Source organism: Eupeodes corollae, chromosome 2 (assembly GCF_945859685.1).
Source record: "Eupeodes corollae chromosome 2, idEupCoro1.1, whole genome shotgun sequence".
Taxonomy (NCBI): Eukaryota; Metazoa; Arthropoda; class Insecta; order Diptera; family Syrphidae; genus Eupeodes; species Eupeodes corollae.
Window position 1 is genome coordinate 158,512,901 of NC_079148.1, and position 18,631 is coordinate 158,531,531.

At 27.9% G+C, this 18,631-nt stretch overlaps 1 protein-coding gene across 5 annotated transcripts in view; it reads right to left on the reverse strand.

Moving 5' to 3' along the window:
* Nucleotides 1–799: 799 nt before the first annotated feature.
* Nucleotides 800–18,631, reverse strand: part of LOC129948507 (RNA-binding protein Musashi homolog Rbp6) — a 50,021-nt gene continuing 32,189 nt past the window's right edge. For 3 of the 5 annotated variants that reach the window (XM_056059533.1, XM_056059536.1, XM_056059537.1), the window contains 6 exons: nt 17,709–17,793; nt 13,669–13,704; nt 13,281–13,364; nt 4,208–4,273; nt 3,860–4,113; nt 800–3,505 (listed from right to left, as the gene is read on the reverse strand). In XM_056059533.1, the coding sequence (XP_055915508.1) occupies nt 3,464–3,505; nt 3,860–4,113; nt 4,208–4,273; nt 13,281–13,364; nt 13,669–13,704; nt 17,709–17,793 (567 nt within the window). In that variant the 3' untranslated portion in view covers nt 800–3,463. Of the gene's footprint in view, nt 3,506–3,859; nt 4,114–4,207; nt 4,274–9,050; nt 9,639–13,280; nt 13,365–13,668; nt 13,705–17,708; nt 17,794–18,631 lie in introns of those variants that run through there. The other 2 variants (XM_056059534.1, XM_056059535.1) reach the window with 2 other exon arrangements.

Consider the following 18,631-nt stretch of genomic DNA (forward strand, 5'->3'; position numbering starts at 1 on the left):
ATATGTTTTTTTGTAAATTGTTTACTTTATATTTGATTAATATATATTTTTCTTATTTTGTAAAAATGTATGTTTATTCATTAATAATCAAACTGTTATTGCTTTTAATTCTTTTTTTAAAAAAGGGATACTTAAACAAAAATAATAAAGGTAAATAGTTTCTTTTACTTTCACGTCGGTAAGGCCCATTATAAAATGAATAAAATAATACAAAAAAAAAAACATTTTTTAATAGATTTAACCTACTCTATGTAATTATGAATTACATAAAGCAGCATGAAATATGTAACATTTCTTATTTATTTATCTAAACAGTTTTGTATGCTAATTTACAGACTGTATATAGAAAGCTACATATATACATATCATTATATATTTTTCGATATGTATACATATAGGTATACACATATATATTTTTTCAAATGTTCCTTTACACTTCTCAGTGTGTGTATAAAGATTTAAATTCTTTAATATAATTATTCATAGTTTTTTTTTTATAAATATGGTTGTTTGTAAAATTTATATTATATTGTCAATTAAACATAATGAACCATTTTGCGGAATATTCTTGTTATTCAATAATTCTCCGCAAAACAAATCCACAGTCGAAAATACCAAAATCTAGCAATTCTGCTTTAAAAATTGCTTTTAAGTGATAATCAATTTAGTTACGCAATTTATTTCCCTTAGGCTGAAAATTGTTGATTTAAAAGGGCTTATTTCATTTAAGCTGCCCCAAAAAATGTGCAGTTCATGTAAAAACCCATTAATGTTATGTCTTTGTAAAAAAAGAGAAAAGTATGATATGTCCTCAAAGAATCAGTTTATTTGTTTGAAAAAAATTAAGGGTTGCCAAAATAAGAAAGTACGTATGTACAAGTATAATATGTTGTATCAAATATAGTTTATCTCTTGATTTTAAGATTGATCCTTGTTTTACACATCAGTAAATTTTTTAATTTATAGATTTCAAATTTCATATCAAAGTAAAATTGACTCTTCATAGGGTGTTATTCTTACTTTTATTTTGAAAATGGGTTTAAGTTTGCTTATTGACTCTTATGCGCGATTAATAAAATTCTTTTAATAATTCATTAATATCTAACCAAAAAATATGAAATTAGAAATAATTGACTGGTTTCAAAAATTCATTATTTATAAATAAATGTAAAATTTAAAAACTCTTCAATCGGAGTCTGACTATAATAATTTTTAAAAATAAAATTTTACATCAAAATAGGTTCTAAATTTCCTCACTTTTCTTAAAGAAAAAAACTCAAGTGAATTTAATTAGTAACTTACTTGAAACCAGCTATATGCTGATGTTTAGTTCATTTCTATAAGGTTTAATATAATTTACTTTAAAGAATTTCATTCCTCCCAAAAAGATAACAATTAATTGTTCAATACTCTTCATGAAAAAAATAAGTAACTATTTAGAAAATAATTGATTTTTACGTTTTTCTATTTACATTTAATTTTCAAAATAGTTTGAAATGTTCAATATATAACTTTTGTCATTATTTCAGAAACTATATTAAAGAATTGCACATTGTTTGTTAATTCATTTTAACTTGTATTGTATATAGTTTTATTGCTTTTAGAACTTTTCTTATACATATATATATATTTAACTTTTGTCCTTATATTATATAGATCATAATACATATCTCTAAACACTTGTGTAGAGACTTTATCTTTTAGTTTGCTTTCGTTATAAAAGAAAAATTAGTCAGTCAACCAATAAACAAATAGAAGAAATGATGTACAGTTTATTATTCCTCTATGTCACTTCGATACATATTTTTAAATAAAATGCATCCAAATGTTTTTCTTTGCAATACATTAGTTTACCATTTTTGTTTATGTTAATCAGTATATCACTATCTATCTTACTTAATTATAGCATCTACATCTGTTTTGTAAATATATTTTTTTAATTTTTCTTTGTGTAAAATGTTATCAATTTTTAAATAGAGTTTTTTTTTACATTTGCTTTGTTATATATAATTGTAGAAAAGTATAGATATAACTTTTTTAATTTTATTTTATAATAATTCTGCTAGGCAAATCAATTTCGATAAATTAATTTCGATAACTTGGAAAAGGCAAATTCAAAAAAAAGTTTAAACAAATTGAATTTCAAATGCTTCCACATTTTTAAGAAAGAATAGTTGGTACAATGATGTTGCATACAATTTTTTGTACAGAGCAATCTAAGATTTTTGTTAATACATAGTAAATAATAACTAACTAACTAAAAGACACAAAAGAGAGAAAAAAGGAAAAAACGGAGATATTTAAATAATAATTGTTATTTTATTATCTTACTTGAAAAGGAAATAGAACTTATGTAAGGTGACTTGGAAAACCTATACTATCTATTCTTTCTTTAACTTTTGTTGCCTATCTATGAAAATAAATAACATTGAAATTATTGCGTGTTCGAAATGGTGGATGTATATCTGAACATAACTATTTATGTAATATTGATAAATCTTAGTATCTTAAAAATTGGTGTTTTTGTTTGCTTGGAATTTGTTTTTTGGTCTGATGCCATTGTGTAATATCATTTAGTGTGGCACAAGCGAATTTTTCTGAACTCAAAAAGGAAAATACCTATCGAATAAAAAGTTCATTTTTTTAATGAAAATTATTAAATAACTCCATTAACATTGATAACAATTGCTGTAAACTGGATATTTAAATAATAAAAATTAATAACAAAGTTTTTGACCGTACTATTTTTTAAAAAACATTTTCTATCTAATGACAATAATTTTAATTTTCAACTTTTAACTAAAGAACACATTTAAAACTTTGAAAATAATTTTAAAAAAACTTATATTTTGATTACATTAGGGAAGATTTTTTTCACTTGCAGATATTTACAAGTAGTTAAAAACGGTTACAATTTTCATGAATTTTTTGTATTCTCTCTTACTTTTATGGGCATCTCTAATTATCTCCTTTTAAATTTATGTTTTATTGAGTAGTTTTTAGTTAATTTTCATCGTATCATGGCTTCTGTAGTCTTATACTGAGTATATTTATACAAATGTTTGTAGTTAAAAATATAAACTGTTTTTATATCTACGTTTCATATTAATATAAACTTACACAATATATTTATGTATGTATATACCGATATATACCACCTAGTTGGGTAAAATATGGTTTATTTATATTTCACTATTACTTATTCCATTAATCAGTTAATCATTTAATATTTTCTTACAGTTTCAGTTACATAAATCTTATGTTTTAAAATATGTATTAACTGTTGTAGCCAAACATTAGAATGGGTGCTTGTTAAAACCTCACATTTTTAGGTTGGCCAAATTTTAGTAGATGTGACATCTTAATTGTTTATTGTTTAATGTGTGAAGTGGTTTCCAGCAATTTGCTGATGCGGATGCTTCAGTAGCCCAAACAAAAACAAAGTTTACAAAAGATGAATATTTTAGTGGTATCCATTTGTGAAAGCTGCAGGAATGAGTGGACCCTAGAAGAGAAACATATTTTGCTATAAAACAATTATAAATCATATTAAAGAAAATTTAAATCTTTCTTATAATAAATAGGTGAGTATATTTAAAAAGTTTAATTTATGCATTTCATAATTCATCATGGTAAATTTACTATCGATTCACACTCTCTGAACGTGTTAAGTGTATTAAGTCTATTTTGTTTTGAGACATTAAAAAGTGTGTGTTTTTTAGTTCAGAAACATTAGCAAATTAAATAACATTTTAAAGCATTTTGGATATGAAATTTGGAATATTTGATTTTCCAGAGCTCAATGTAGTTTTTAGGTATGTTTAAGTTTAAACGTCATAACCCTTTGTTTTGTACTTACCGGACTGTAATTTAATGGAGCCCGGCTAACTGCTATAGGAAATCCTGATGGCTGCGGACTGGCTGCCTGGACATAGCCAACGCTATCTGCACCACTGGAGCTGTACATATCAATAGTTGGACCAGGCGAATTTGTTGACGGAAAGCCTTGCCTGGGAGTTGTTGTATGAGGTGATGCTGACGGTCCAAAACCTTGGGCAGCTGCTGCTGCCTGATAATTATTCATTACTGTAAATGTTTGGTAAGAGGGTAATTCTATCAGAATTAGGTTAGTGTTTGTAGTGGAAACCGATTTTTTTAAATACAAAGCTTAATAATAAAAACCTAGTTCATCATAATATTTGTTTACCTGAAAGAGCCTGAGTGAGTAGCGGTGTGTTATTATTTGGAGTTAATTGGCCATTTGAAAGATCAACTGGAATAAAGAGTAAAAGAAATATTTATTATTGTAATGAGTCAATTAACTTCTCCACAAGTCTATTTTAATATATTTTCAACTAGGTGAATCTACTTCTTAAAAAAACATGAAAAGTAGAATACATACTAAGCACTTATGTATATTTTGACTAGTAATAAAACAAATTTGAAAAAGGAGTATATTGGTTAAATTTTGAATTAATAAGTGTTTCTTAAAACATAATTATCCATTTCTATACCACTCCACTATAACTCGATATACCTAATTGTAATATAATAATTTATTGAGAAAATCAATATTCTACTAGAATATAAATTTTATCTATAAGATACATTTTGATCGTCTTAAATAAGGATTTCACTTATCGGTATTTTGTCAAAAGCACTTTAGCGAAGAATAAAACGACTTCCACAAATATGGAAACTTAATATTACAATCAAATGTAATGACACAAAAATATAAAAATATATTTTATCTTACTTAACAAAAAATATATTGGAGATTTTAAGTATGCAAGAAGCTTATATTTCAGCTCAGATCACATATGTTCAGCTAAGCCATTTTCAATAGTGCTGAATTGTATTTTATATTCTTTATACAATTACACATAATGTTAATAGCCTACTTCACTTGACGAATTTTTTCTTGCGCCCTTTTATCTCAGAAGGTAAACATATATACAATATACATACATATGTATGTATGTATGTATTTACTATTTATTGCCCTCTTATGTTTATTAGCAATAGGTAAGGCCATTAACTATATATTTTAAGAACATGAAATCTAATTTTGATAGATAATCGAAAATAATCAACACATTGAAAACTCTTATAGGTACTTTCCATACTATTAATCCATTTCGTTTGAAAATTCTATAAAACTATAGGAAATTAAATCCAAATTTACGATACTTATACACATTAATGTACACCTTTCCATTAAATAATTGTTCATCTAGAACTCAATTAAGTTTTGGATAATTTATTTTGTTTCAATTCACTTATACCATAGCTCAGTACATCAGTAGCTAACAGTTCAGCTAGCTCTTTTGTTTGTGCACACTCGCTACCCTGCATATTTCATTTTAATACAAAAGCCAAATTTTAGTAAGCGAAGTCAAATGTTCTTTATATTTAAACGTCGTTTTTATTTATAAATAGGGATAAATAAATTAATTGTGATGAACTCAAACTTTTTTGTTAACATATTATTTTATTAACCACAAATTTAAAAAATTAATTAATTAAGTTTAACGTATTTTTGTATTGTTATTTATACGATAGTAATTTTGTTACTAGCTCAACAAAAAAAAATCTATAATATGAACGGTCATATCATTTAAACATCCAAAGGTCATATAAAAATCATCCATCGGCTCCTAAGTGCAAAAAAGTATTAATTTGAGGGCTTTTTGATTTTTGAAAAAAGAACTTTTTGAAATGTATTCATATCGTTACAATCCATATTGGGGTCATCGCTATTTTCATCAAAATCGGCAGATTTGTTAAACTTCTCTTCATAAAACGCGAAAATTAATTAGATTTGATGTAACTGAAAAAAGACTTTTAATCTTCAATACAACTCTCAAAGAGAATAGGTTCAGTGGTGTTAAGTTATTGTAAAAATATTGTTTGCATATGAGTGAGCCATAGATAAAATTATAATAACATCATGACACTTTAAGAAAGTGATTGCAACTACCGAGATTGCCTCCACCATACATATAGTAAGTTTAATATGATTTAATCTATGGTATGGCGATAAAGTAGTAGTTGTTGATTTGAACTCCCCTTCATGGGTGCAGTTTTTTTTATTTCATAAGTTGTTCCAATTCGCATTTCAAATATCCTTTTTTAAAAGATTTTTTAACATTATTGATTAATGATTTTGAGATCCCTAATTGGAATATGAACTCAAAACTGCTTATTTAGTTTCTTTGAGTAGTATTTGTATTCTTAATGTTAAACTTCAATATGCATACAACAAAGTAGAATATTTAACATTGGCATTCTTGAAAATCCGTTTATGTGGTTATCAGGATTACTGAACATATCAAAGGTATTAAGTCCAAACCGTTAAATTTTCATAAGCGACATGATTACTTTGTATTCAATAAAACCAATAATGCATTAGTCTAAGGGATGTATTGAACATAATTATTGAAAGTATTTTAACTGAATCATGGTTTGATTGATACAAGTGCTACTAGAGAAAAGCTATAATTTTTTTCTTTAAAAGTTTTTAATATAGTAGCACGAGCATACAATATACAATATTTCATTATAAGTGACATTTACAGTTTAAATGCAAATTATTCAATTTTGTTTTCAACGTGATCGACGCAGTTAACTGATTTAACCGAAATCGCTGCGCGATGAAAATTTCTGCAGTTATATTATTTTTATTTATTATTTATTTAACTGAATACAAAAACTTTATACATAAAAACATTTATTTTATGAAAAACAACGAAAAACAATACATTTATCAAAATATTCGGTATTTTTTCTACTTTTACAGTGCTGTCATTCAAACGAGATCAGAAAGTTTTACACGATCTTCTATTTTCAGAGTAAAATCAAAATACTGATGCTTTGGACATATTAAAAATACATTTTTGCACCAATGAAATGAAATAAATAAATTACTTCTTAATTAAAAATTATAAAACGGTGCAAACCATAGAACAGAAGAAAAACGTTTGATAAAAAGGAGCATATAAATTGGAATATACATACATACATATATTGGGTTTGGTGGATAAGAATTAAATAATCAGTTTTTCGTTTTGATTTATATAAACTAATAGTAAAATGTTTTAAAATAATGTTAACAAAATCTACATACACACACTAACAATGAGTTATCTAAGGCAAAACTATGACAAAATTATGTTCTATGCTAATACAATCTCAAGCTTAGATTATACACCAAGTCGAGGTTAAATCAAAGCTGACAAATTTAACGAATGGGACGTGAACAAGAAAAATTGTAATTAATTTAAACTTAATTACTGATCGGAAAACATATTTTCAAATACTCACGAACGTTTTACTTTCCTTGAACATATAAATTAAGCTTGAGACTTTATACATTTTTTAATTTAACTAAGTTTCTAAAAAGGTCATGAACTCAGTAAAAGTTTACTAATCAAATTATAGTTGCCTACACACAAGTTTATACAAGTATTTTAGTATCTGACCTTTTTTCGTAGTGATGTTGCCTCTGGAAACGCGATTTCAGGTGCAATCCGTTATGTGTTAGCTAGTATTTCTCATAGTCAATATTATAGTATTGATAGTGTTTCAAAACCATTTAAAATAAAATTATTTTGAACCTTGAAAACATTAACTAAACTTTTACTTGATAACTGAGTCAAAATAATATCAAAAACATCAGTAAATGATTTATTGTCATTTATATAGAAAAAATATTTGTTTTTGCGGTATCGAAATAACTCTTTATTTTGCATAAATATTTTGTGCTTAAATCACAGATTACATAAAATTAGCAAGCAAGAAGCAATAAAAATATTTTGTATTTACACAGTTGCATTTATTTTGGCATCATAAAATAGTATATCAGGATCATTTGATAAGTGAAATTTATTAATGAAGCAGCTTACTTTTATTAAAAATAAGTATATTAAGAGATTGTAATCGTTAAAATATTGTTTTTTATTTTGCAGATGTATAAATTTAATGGAAAGAATCTCATTCGCAATATTGATATTTTTTAATTATTTAGTTTTCTTTCACAAAAATGGATGGACATTTTATTTTAAAATACATTTCTTTTGAGAAATCGCTTCACTTAATTACTATATATTAATACCGATATATTTAAAATATTTGGCAAATAGATATGTATGTATCTACCGTTAATCCAAAATACTTAATGGAATAAAAATAAAAAAACATACAGCTGTCTGGTACTACAAAAGCAAACTACACATCAATATCAAATTACTAAAACTAAAAAAATTCTACAGCTAATTTATATCAAAATTGTACGAATATATCTTTGGTATGTTTTGATTATATCAACTATTACTTTTAACTCAACTACGCCTATATTCTACTTTATTATAGAAAACGAATTTGGTTCTCGTAAAAGAAGTGATTTTTTTAAATAAACCTTTATAAATTGGTATCTACAAAAACCATTTATGTATATACGCTAGATCTCGTATGTGTTTTTACCTCATTTTTCATTCTTATTGTTTAATTATTTTTTTTTCTTGTAGAAAATGAATTCACTATTAGACGGGAAAGATCATCTCAACATAAGGGCAACATATTGAGGCTCATTTTTAGGGTCATCACGTAGACATACATACCGGAATTGGTTGATTTGCCTGCTATGATAATATTTCCACACAGAAATATATTAATTTTGCGTATTATAAAATTAAAAAAAATGGCAACTTCCGATCTACTGTAGGTATATTAAAAATAAAAAAAGGTTACAAAAACGACTATGAAGTACATTATCCCGTAAACAGTTTGGTTACAAACTTAACCCTAAGTATGTAAATCCAATCCTCTTAGCTCTATATGCGTGTATATTTAACGTTAATTGCGTACGAACGTTTAACTATAACATTATATTAGCGAAAAGTATTCGTCCACTTGCCGCATAAGCGCAGTTTTTTTAATTTAAAGTTCTGAGCAAGATCGGTTTCCAAAGTAAAGACGAACTATGAATATTGCCAATGATTTGAAATGGAACCTATAAAAAAGTATTTAAAATTAAAGTACAAATGTTTTTCTTTTCAAAAATTAAAATCACATTTAAGAATAGTTAAGTATGTTCCATAAATTGTATCAGAATAAAATCCAAACGATTACAATTATGAATTTTATAAAATCTAAATTCTATAATACTCGTACATTGCATTGTTCTCCTTTATTAATTTTGTTATCATGCATCATGAGACCGATTGAGGCAGGATGAAACTATGGTAATGCTTTTACTCTTTTCAGATAGTTACCTACTTTTTTGAAATCTAAGTTTACACTAAAACAAAATAAATACAAAACACTAATAAATGAATTAATCTTTCAAATTTAGTTTGGAAAATGATAAATCTGTTTGGTTTGTTCGAGCCTAGAAAATTATTTTAAAAAAATATATGGTATTCCTTTATGAATTTGTTTCATTTAAAATGTTACATTTCCCAGGAATTGTGACTTGATGGCTGTTGTACGCGCAAGTGCAGTTGCAATTGGCAGATTTAAGGCCTGTTGGTATCCTGATGAAGGCTGTGTGGAACTTGTATTACTATTGCCACCGCGCCTTACTGAGTTTAATGTACTACATGTGGTAAAACTTCTACCAATTCCACAAATTGTTAAACCTAAGAGTTTATAAAGGAAATTAAAAAAATAACAAAGTATTTTATTACAATAATCTATCTACTAGTAAATGTTTGTTTTGATTTCATCATCAACTTGAAAATCGATCGAAAAAAGATAACGTGGAATAACTGTATATTTACACATAAAAATACCTTCCATAAATTATAAATATTATTAGTTAAATTTAAATTCTATGATACTCTGTGGATACTCTTCTTAGAACGTGTAAATTATTAAACAATAAAAACTCGTTATTCATTCAAAGAATAACTGATATTACTACATTTGTCACAAAATAAAACAATTTTTAATAAATAACGAAATGATTATATAAAAATGTTTGTTTTTCCAATTAGCACTTGTTAAAGCTTAACTGAAAGGACATACCCACTAAAGGCATTCCAGTACAAAACATTAAAAATAAATAAATTTCCATAATAAGATCTCATTATATTTATATATATGTATATATTTTGTGGTATGTTTTTTCTTCCTCAAATAACTTTCATAACTATTACTAGTGAGGGACAAATTTGATTCTGGTTGGAACCAAAAAAAAATAATGTAAGGAGTAAGGTTTATGTATTTTGTTCTGTGGTTTGGACCTTTAAATGCTTTAAAGGTGGTCTAAAAAATAAGGGAAATACCTCTGCATGGTAAATACGTACAGTACAGTAGTTGCTACATAAAAAAGAATATCATAGTCTCTCTACTTCAATCGAAAGTAATTTATGAAGTCGATTAACCTTTAAATGCATCTTGTATCAAAAATGATACAAAAACTTTTACTCGCTCTTAAAATATTTTTGTTTTTGTTATTAACTAACGGTTTTTTTTTAATGAGAACAACTATTTCTTAACCAAACTAAAAAAAAAAATTACGATCGATCTGTTATTGGTGATTTGTACGATATCGTTGACTCGTAGGCGGCAATTTTGCAATACAGTGAAATCTAAAGTTTTCTTTTTTTGTTAATAATTAATTGTGTGGTTAAAATTAAAAAAAAAATAATCAACAAAGGTAAGTATTTTGTTTATGTAAATGCGTGGTAATTTTTTGTTTGTTTTACCTTTGGATGTGAAAAACAAGTGCTTTTTTGTTTGTATCAAAAATGATACTTCATGCATTTAGGACTTGTTTTGAACTAAGATTAGTTTGGTCGGAGATGTGATTTCTTGCATTTTTTTAGAATAGACGAAAGACCAATGTTGGATACTGATTATTTAAAACAATTGGAAAATGGGTATTTGTCAGAGGATGATGACGTAGATGAAGGTGACCTTGGGGAGTTGTTGACTCGTGCGCAGTTGGAAGCGCTTTTTAAAGATGAAATAGAAAATAAAATTGAAATTCAAAATGAAATTGTAATTGAGGAGCTTTTCACTGAAACCCATGAGCAGAATGCCCTGCTGGATAAAGATAAAGACGCATCGCCGGTAATAGTCAATGAACCAGCCCCATCTACTTCTCGTGGATCTATTCCTAAGCCATTTGATATGCAACGGCTTATATGGAAAAAAAAACTCTTGTCTTTGATGAGGAAAAGATCAAATTTCAAGGTTGCAACACCTTTCCATAAAATTTGATGGATCTTGAAACTCCTTTAGATTTTTTTTTCTTTTTTTTACTCAGGATCAAGCGTTCGTTCTTATTGGAATAATGGACATGGATTTCAGGGCATAAACGATACAACATAGACCGGTAAACGACCCTAACCATGACAGGCTCCATAAACTCCGCCCTCAACGAAAGGTATGCTAGCGTACCAATGGATCAACGTCTTTCCATTGACGAACAAATATGGGGCACTCTATGAAACAATATTTGCCCTTGAAACCACATAAGTGGAGTTTCAAAATTTACGTACTCTTCTCCCTGGCAGGGTATGCGTACAAATTTATCATATATTAGGGCAATGTCACATATATGCTCAGAGCTGGGACCGATCAGTTTGCCAAACGTTCCCATAGGTCGTTTTGACATTGTGCCATTTTCGTTTGTCCGGTGCATTACTGCATTCATCATTATTCCCAACCACTCAGCCATGGATACAACAGTTTTTATAAACTTCATTTTCTTTTACCGAATAAGATTTACATTATAATAAATTTCTTTTTATCAAATACCTAAACTCCTTTTGATATCTTAAATTAAAAAAGAAAAGAAAAATATACAATAGGCAAGGACAACGAACCGAATGTTAGAAAATGAGATGGACGTTGGAGCGGTTGGAAACGTTGTGATAAAGCTCTCGCGAGCAATTGAACGGAGAGTGAAACATATCTTGTACTTCGACAATTTGTATAGTTCCTTGCCACTAATTTACTATATGGTCAAGGAAGAAATTTTCTGCCTAGGAACAGTACAGAGAAACCACCTCGGAAAAAACTGTAAGCTTCCAACCAAGCAAGAGGTAATGGCAAAATCTGTGGAAAGGGGATACTACGACGAATACCTCACAACTTACGACGGTGTTGAGATGACTACTGTAAGTTGGAAGGACAACAAACAGGCTACTCTCTTGTCAACTTATGTAGGAGCAGAACCTGTAACTACAATTGAAAGATACGACAAGGCTGACAAAAGGAGGAAAAACGTCAATTGCCCAAAAATAGTCAAAGAGAACAACGCCCATATGGGTGGAGTGGATTTGATACGTGATGGAACCGATCACAAACAAATAAGGCAGAGCAACCGTATGCGATGCATGATGCCAGGATGTAAACTCCTAAGTAGCATTATGTGTGAAAAATGTAAAGTTTACTTATGTTCAAAAAAATGCTGATTGTTTCAATAAACTCCATTCTTAATTATTTCTAATAAATGAAAAAGTCAAAAATGTTTACATTATGTTTGTCTACCAATTTCCAAGTCGCAATGAAGTCCTAAATGCATGATGTATCAAAAATGATACAAACAGTTTTTTTTCAAAAAAAAAAAACGTTATTTCATCAACAGGAATTTTAAAATATTTTTTTTCATCATTCGTAAACATGTTCCCATCCAAAAAAAAATGTTTGTTTTTAGAAAATAGAAAATCATGCATTTAATGGTTAAATGTATAAAGAAATCGAAATAGTAGGTACATACAGACTACCAAATTCAATTTAGAACACAACAATCAAAGAGTAATTAATTTGATCTTTAAGACTAATAATGGTCACGACACTATCTTGGATGCCTTAAACTTTGAAGAATTAAAGGAAATTATCTAAAATGTAGATGATTGATAGGATTCGCCCGAATCATTACCAACATTTCTTCGCAATTTCTATCTTGAATATTAATTATAATGCACTAAGACACAGAAAGGATACCGTTTGAACTCTTTTGATTTCTTTTTGAAGGTCACTAGATTTAAGAGAAGGTTAGATATTCGTTTATTAGAAGAAGCCACTTTCCCATTTAAAAATATGAGTTTGTATTACCAGCTTATCGCATTTGTACATAAAATTTTGTAGTTTTACATTTAAATAAGAGTGTTTCGTCAACGGTTTATATGAAGGTACCTGTTCAAACGATTTTAACAATAAACATAGACTGGTAGTCTTCAAATTAAATTTAGTTTCAAACGTATAGATTCACCTTTGAAGTGAAATTAAATTTCAAATAATTAATACGAAGGAAAAATGCTTCTTACCTGTAGGATAAGGTAGTCCAAAACTGGGATATCCGGAGTACCCTCTGCCTGCAGCGTATGCGGCATAAGCAGCTGCTGGAAAGCCTATAATAGACGTTAAATTGAAAAGTTATTGTGGCTATAAAGCTTAGCATATATGGTATATACATAAATATAAAGCCAAATTAAATTTTAAGCTATTTGTTACAGTTATTTTAAAAGTAACAAAGTTTAATTTAAGACTTAAAATTTGGATAAAACTAAGGGTTGTGGTCAAGATTTGGCAATACAAAATTCTGCACCTCAATATTCTGCTTCGTCAATTTATTTATTAACTACTACCTACTTTAACAAGACATTTTAAAATAGGCACGCGGCCAAACAAAAATTCTTGAATAACAGAACTTACCATCAGGAAGTGTTCCAAGCCCCCACATTATATTATCTGTGAAATTAAAAAAAAGAAATTCATTGTTTAATATTAAAAGAAAATTTAAAAGATGTTTCGCATTGAATACATAACTCCTTTCTTATAAAGATATTATATTGAAAATAATAAATATATATTATCAAACTATAATTGGCTAATAATCCTAAAACAAAACATTGATATAAAGGTATATTTAAGACTGGATGTTTGGTCATATTTTGTATGTCCACTACAAAATTATTGGCTTTCTAGTGAGCCTCTTAGTTTGTACTTCAAACACTCTTCTAATATAAGTAAGTAATAACATCGAAAAAACTGTTTGAGTTATAAATATGAACAATAATTTTTGCATACAAGTATCACCCAACTTCATATTAATAGAATGTTTAATAATTCATTTTATGCAACAAAAAGTTGTATTTGTTTTCAAATTGCACGGATATGGCATTAACAAAAACAACAGTTTAGAGTAAATGCTATGGTCTTCATTATTTTAAATAAATTACTTACTAACCGATTATAATTTTGAATAAAAAGGTTGAGTCTTGCTGATTTTAATTATATTGTTATACTTATCATCTTATCATCTCATACTTTGTCTTCCTATCTCTCTCCCTCAGAAGTTCAGAAAGAAACTTATTGAAGATGCAATTATTTATTACCAACTTTTAATTTAAAAAGAAAAATGTAAGTTTTGAGCACATAAGTCGATTTCATGTAAAAGATTTTCAAGATTATGCATTTAATAAGCTTAACTTAACTATTCGTTTATCCTGTAAAATATCGAGTTTATTATTGTGTGGATGAAAAATTTCATTTTGTTTTCTTGTTAAGTAAATTTACATTACTTTTTTTAATAATAAAAATAAACATTCTGAAACATAATTCCGAAAAATGAAAACATTTTTAAAGATAATCAAACTAAACCAAACAAGGTACTTGAACCATATCAAAAAATATTAGCCAATGGAAATAAGATTCGAAACTCTAACCATCTAGCTAAAAGCTTATGACCTAATATTGAATTATTTTAGGTGACATGAGTAGTTGGTAGAATCAATTAAAAACAAAATATTCTTTTATGTTGCTTGTAACTGAGAGAGAGATACAATATGGTAGATTTATAGCCTGAGTGATACGAGTAATACAAAAATTATTTTTATAATTTCTACAACATTTTTCTTATAATATTAGTATAAAATTGTTGGTCCAAAGCACAAATTCACAGAACACAAACAAAAATTTGAAGAAAATAAAATTGAAATATATTTGTAAGTCTAAGGGTTGCTTCCAATCGCAATGCCTTTATAATGAAAATCGGATTATTATATTTCAAACTTATTTTTTTGTGAATTTTTTCATTGAATCAACTCTATAATTAAAATATATCAATGCACAGAAGCACTGGTAAATCTAGAAATAAAAACTAAATAGATTATAATGTATTTCATAAAAAATGTTATGATTTTGCATAGTTATAATAAAACGACACACACACATTGTTCTAAAAACTGTGCTACCCGTGGAACTAACCCACAAGTACTACTTTAAACTAAATAGCAGTTAGTAACCTAAACAAAAAGATTAGATTAATACTAAAGCGAATATAATATATATGTAAGTGTTAAGATTTAATCACACTCTATAAAAGAAATTTTTAAAAAGATAAAACATTTTTTTTTATAAAAGCCAGTTATAAGGATATAACCTTACTATAAAATATAATTTAAAAGACACAATTAGACGTAATTGTATGTTTTTTTTTTTACTACAATGCATAGTTTGTTTTCCAATGTATTTCCAAATATTCACTGTATCGGTGCTTTTTTTTCATCTGGATGAGGTTGTTTAAAGTATGTCTAAGTAGCATGTATAAAATAAGTAAATGTTTTGTGGTTATTGAGCAAATAAGACATTATTCATTGAAAAAAATCAGTTTTCTTAAATTGCAGCAGTTATAAGATTAATAAGTAAATTACATTTTCATATAAACGCGGGATGTTTTTATAGCCCTAAGTCTATAATTTTAATTTAATCTATAAACGAATAAATTATTACACACGCATGATTTTAAATTCTTACATATAGAATATTCAAACTAAGTTATGATTTTACATCCTAATTATTTCATTTTAACATTTCATTTCTAATACAAAAACAATGGATATATTTTAATTTTAAAAATATTTGATGATATAGAAATAAGTTTCTAATTTTTGTTTAATTCAATGAAAACCATAAACAAGTATTAAGATAGATAAAATGTGTATATTGTAATCATTATTTGTATTCTATTTATTTATAATAATTTTTAGTATTTTAAATACAAACGTTGAAACTAAGTTAACTGTTAGTTTTGTCTATTATTTTAATTGGTAGTATAATTTGTTTAAGTATATTAACAATTATCTTGTTAAGTTACCAACGGCTTGGAAGCCCTAATTTTTAAAATAATTTTTAGATATTATCTATACCTAGTGAAATTAAAATTATTAGGTACTATTAAAATAACAAATACATCAAATGTTAATGAAACCCCCGAGGATATAATTTAAAATTGCATGTAGGCACCTTATTATCATCAAACTAAATACATAGGTATAATAGAAGTACGTTAAAAAACTAAAAAAAAACGAAGTTTTCAGCGTCAAATGAGTGCAGTACACAATCCTGAATCTTCTTGTGTATACTGTGTTAAAGCCAAACATTTTTCAAGCGCATGCGTTCGGCGACGACGTATAGATGGAGACTTTTGTATACAAACATTTCTGGCTATTCGAAAAGTTCTTCTTCTTGAAAAAAGAATTTGAAACTTTTCAAAAAAGAAGAATTCAAAGTATAAGTGTAGTGGCTACTTTTTTTAAAACAAACCAACCTTGTCGAAAGTAAATTGTACAATTATTTAACAATCTTTTGGGTTGTGGAAATAGTTTCGAAATTATTTTAGATGTTTTGTTAATTTTTTTTTTTTTAATTAATAAATTTAAATTATGATTTGATATTGCAAACAATGTTTTAAGCATTATCTTACGACACACTTGTGTAGAAATAAAAAAAATCAAATTTTGAATACTTTTTCAAGGTCCGTAGGCCATTTAACTAAGTTGCTGGGTATAGTTTTCAAGCCGGACAGTCAGTCCAACATGAATAACCGGAATTTATCAAATCTTTAGAAATGGATAAATTAAAATCTATAACGAATATGATAAATGTATAAAATTAAACTGTTCATGATCATAAGGTACCCAAAAAATATTATTTTAGTCGTGAAGTATTTCAGTTTAATTTGACCAATATACCAAGAACTTCTTTCTTTGCAAAAAAAAGAAAACAAATAACACTAACGAGAAATAACTATTGCTGACGGGGAAGCTGAGTAATTACCGTCGTAGGTGGTCATAAGCCAAGTGTATTAGTTCCTGGTATTTGGTAAAGGGTAGCTGTTGGCAAGTCAAGCCCCTGCATTGACAAAAGATCGCTCAAGGGGTAGGTGATCGCGGTTGAAGAGCGCATTTGGGGTTGTTGCGAAGGAGTTGCATTCGCTTGTGGTCTTATTTGTGCAGCAGCTGCTGCTAAGAGGCGCTTATAACTAACTATTGCTGCTGCATCATACAAAGAAGCTGTTTGTTGATTGTTTGCAGCTGCAGCAGCATATTGTAAAAACGTAGGACCATGATGGGTTAACTGTCCTGCACCCGTATTTGTTGCAGGGGGAATAGGGATTATAGTATGAGTTGGTGCGGCAGCCACGGCGGCAGCTGCCATAGCTGCCGCATTTTGTTGTTGATGCTGTTGATGCTGGATATGTTGCTGGTTAGCAGCAGCCGCTGCAGCTGCTGCAGCTGCAGCAATATTAGCTGGCATCGGATATGGTGTATAACGTATTGAAGTTGAAGCTGGACCCGAGCTCACAGAGCTAGATTGATGAATATGGTGATGGTGATGTGCGGTTGAATGGGCAAATGTACTTCCCACAACACCACCACTACTACTGCTATTTCCCCAAACTACCAACTCACCGTATGCTGTTCGGCCTGCAGCGCGAGTCTTAGCCAGATTTGCTGGTAACATGACTTCCTTAGGCTGGGCCTTCTTGCACTCCACCTGTAAATAAGTAATAAAAATAATATAAAATTTAACTTAGTTGCAACATTTAGGACAGATCTGTTACTATACTAGGACATAAACATAATCATATATAGGTATTTTAAAGTTTAATTATAGGTACATTGTTTTGAGCATTTTCCTTTTATCAAAGATGCTGTTTTTTTATCATTAGGTATACAGACGTTTTTAAAATTTGTAATTGACAAATCATTTTCACGATATACATATGTACATATCTATAACAGGTGAAGAGTAATGACAAAAATGGAACTATTTCAAATTCATGTTAAGGGTTACTGATACTGATAACTATCAGTAAAATGTTTATACAATTTGAAACAGCAGCAACCTGAAATTGGTTACCAGGCTATTATAGCAATCAGTAAATTTTAACATCTGCATTAATTATTGCAGTTTGTATGCATAACTTTCGTTGAGAAACTTTAAGTAGAAATACACGCGTCGTCTTTCAACACATTTACAAATTGCAAAGGAAATATCTTCCCTCCAAAATTAAAAAGGACATGTAAGATTGAATTTATATATACATATTATGGTAAAATTAACAACGTTTATGCAGGAATTTTTCCTTTATAATTCTTTTAGTTAGGTACTTTGTAAATTTGTGTTTTTTTTAGAATATCCATTACTATTCAAAATATGCATTTATATCATAAAAGCTTGTATTTGGGTATAAGGTAAGCCAACTTGTTATGAATTACCAGTAAACTTTTATAATGCCGGGTAAGCATGGTTGTATTGTTTTTGAATTGGTATAGGTAGGTACATTTATTTGCGTAAAAAAAAGAAGAAAAATGGAAACAAAAACTTGTAA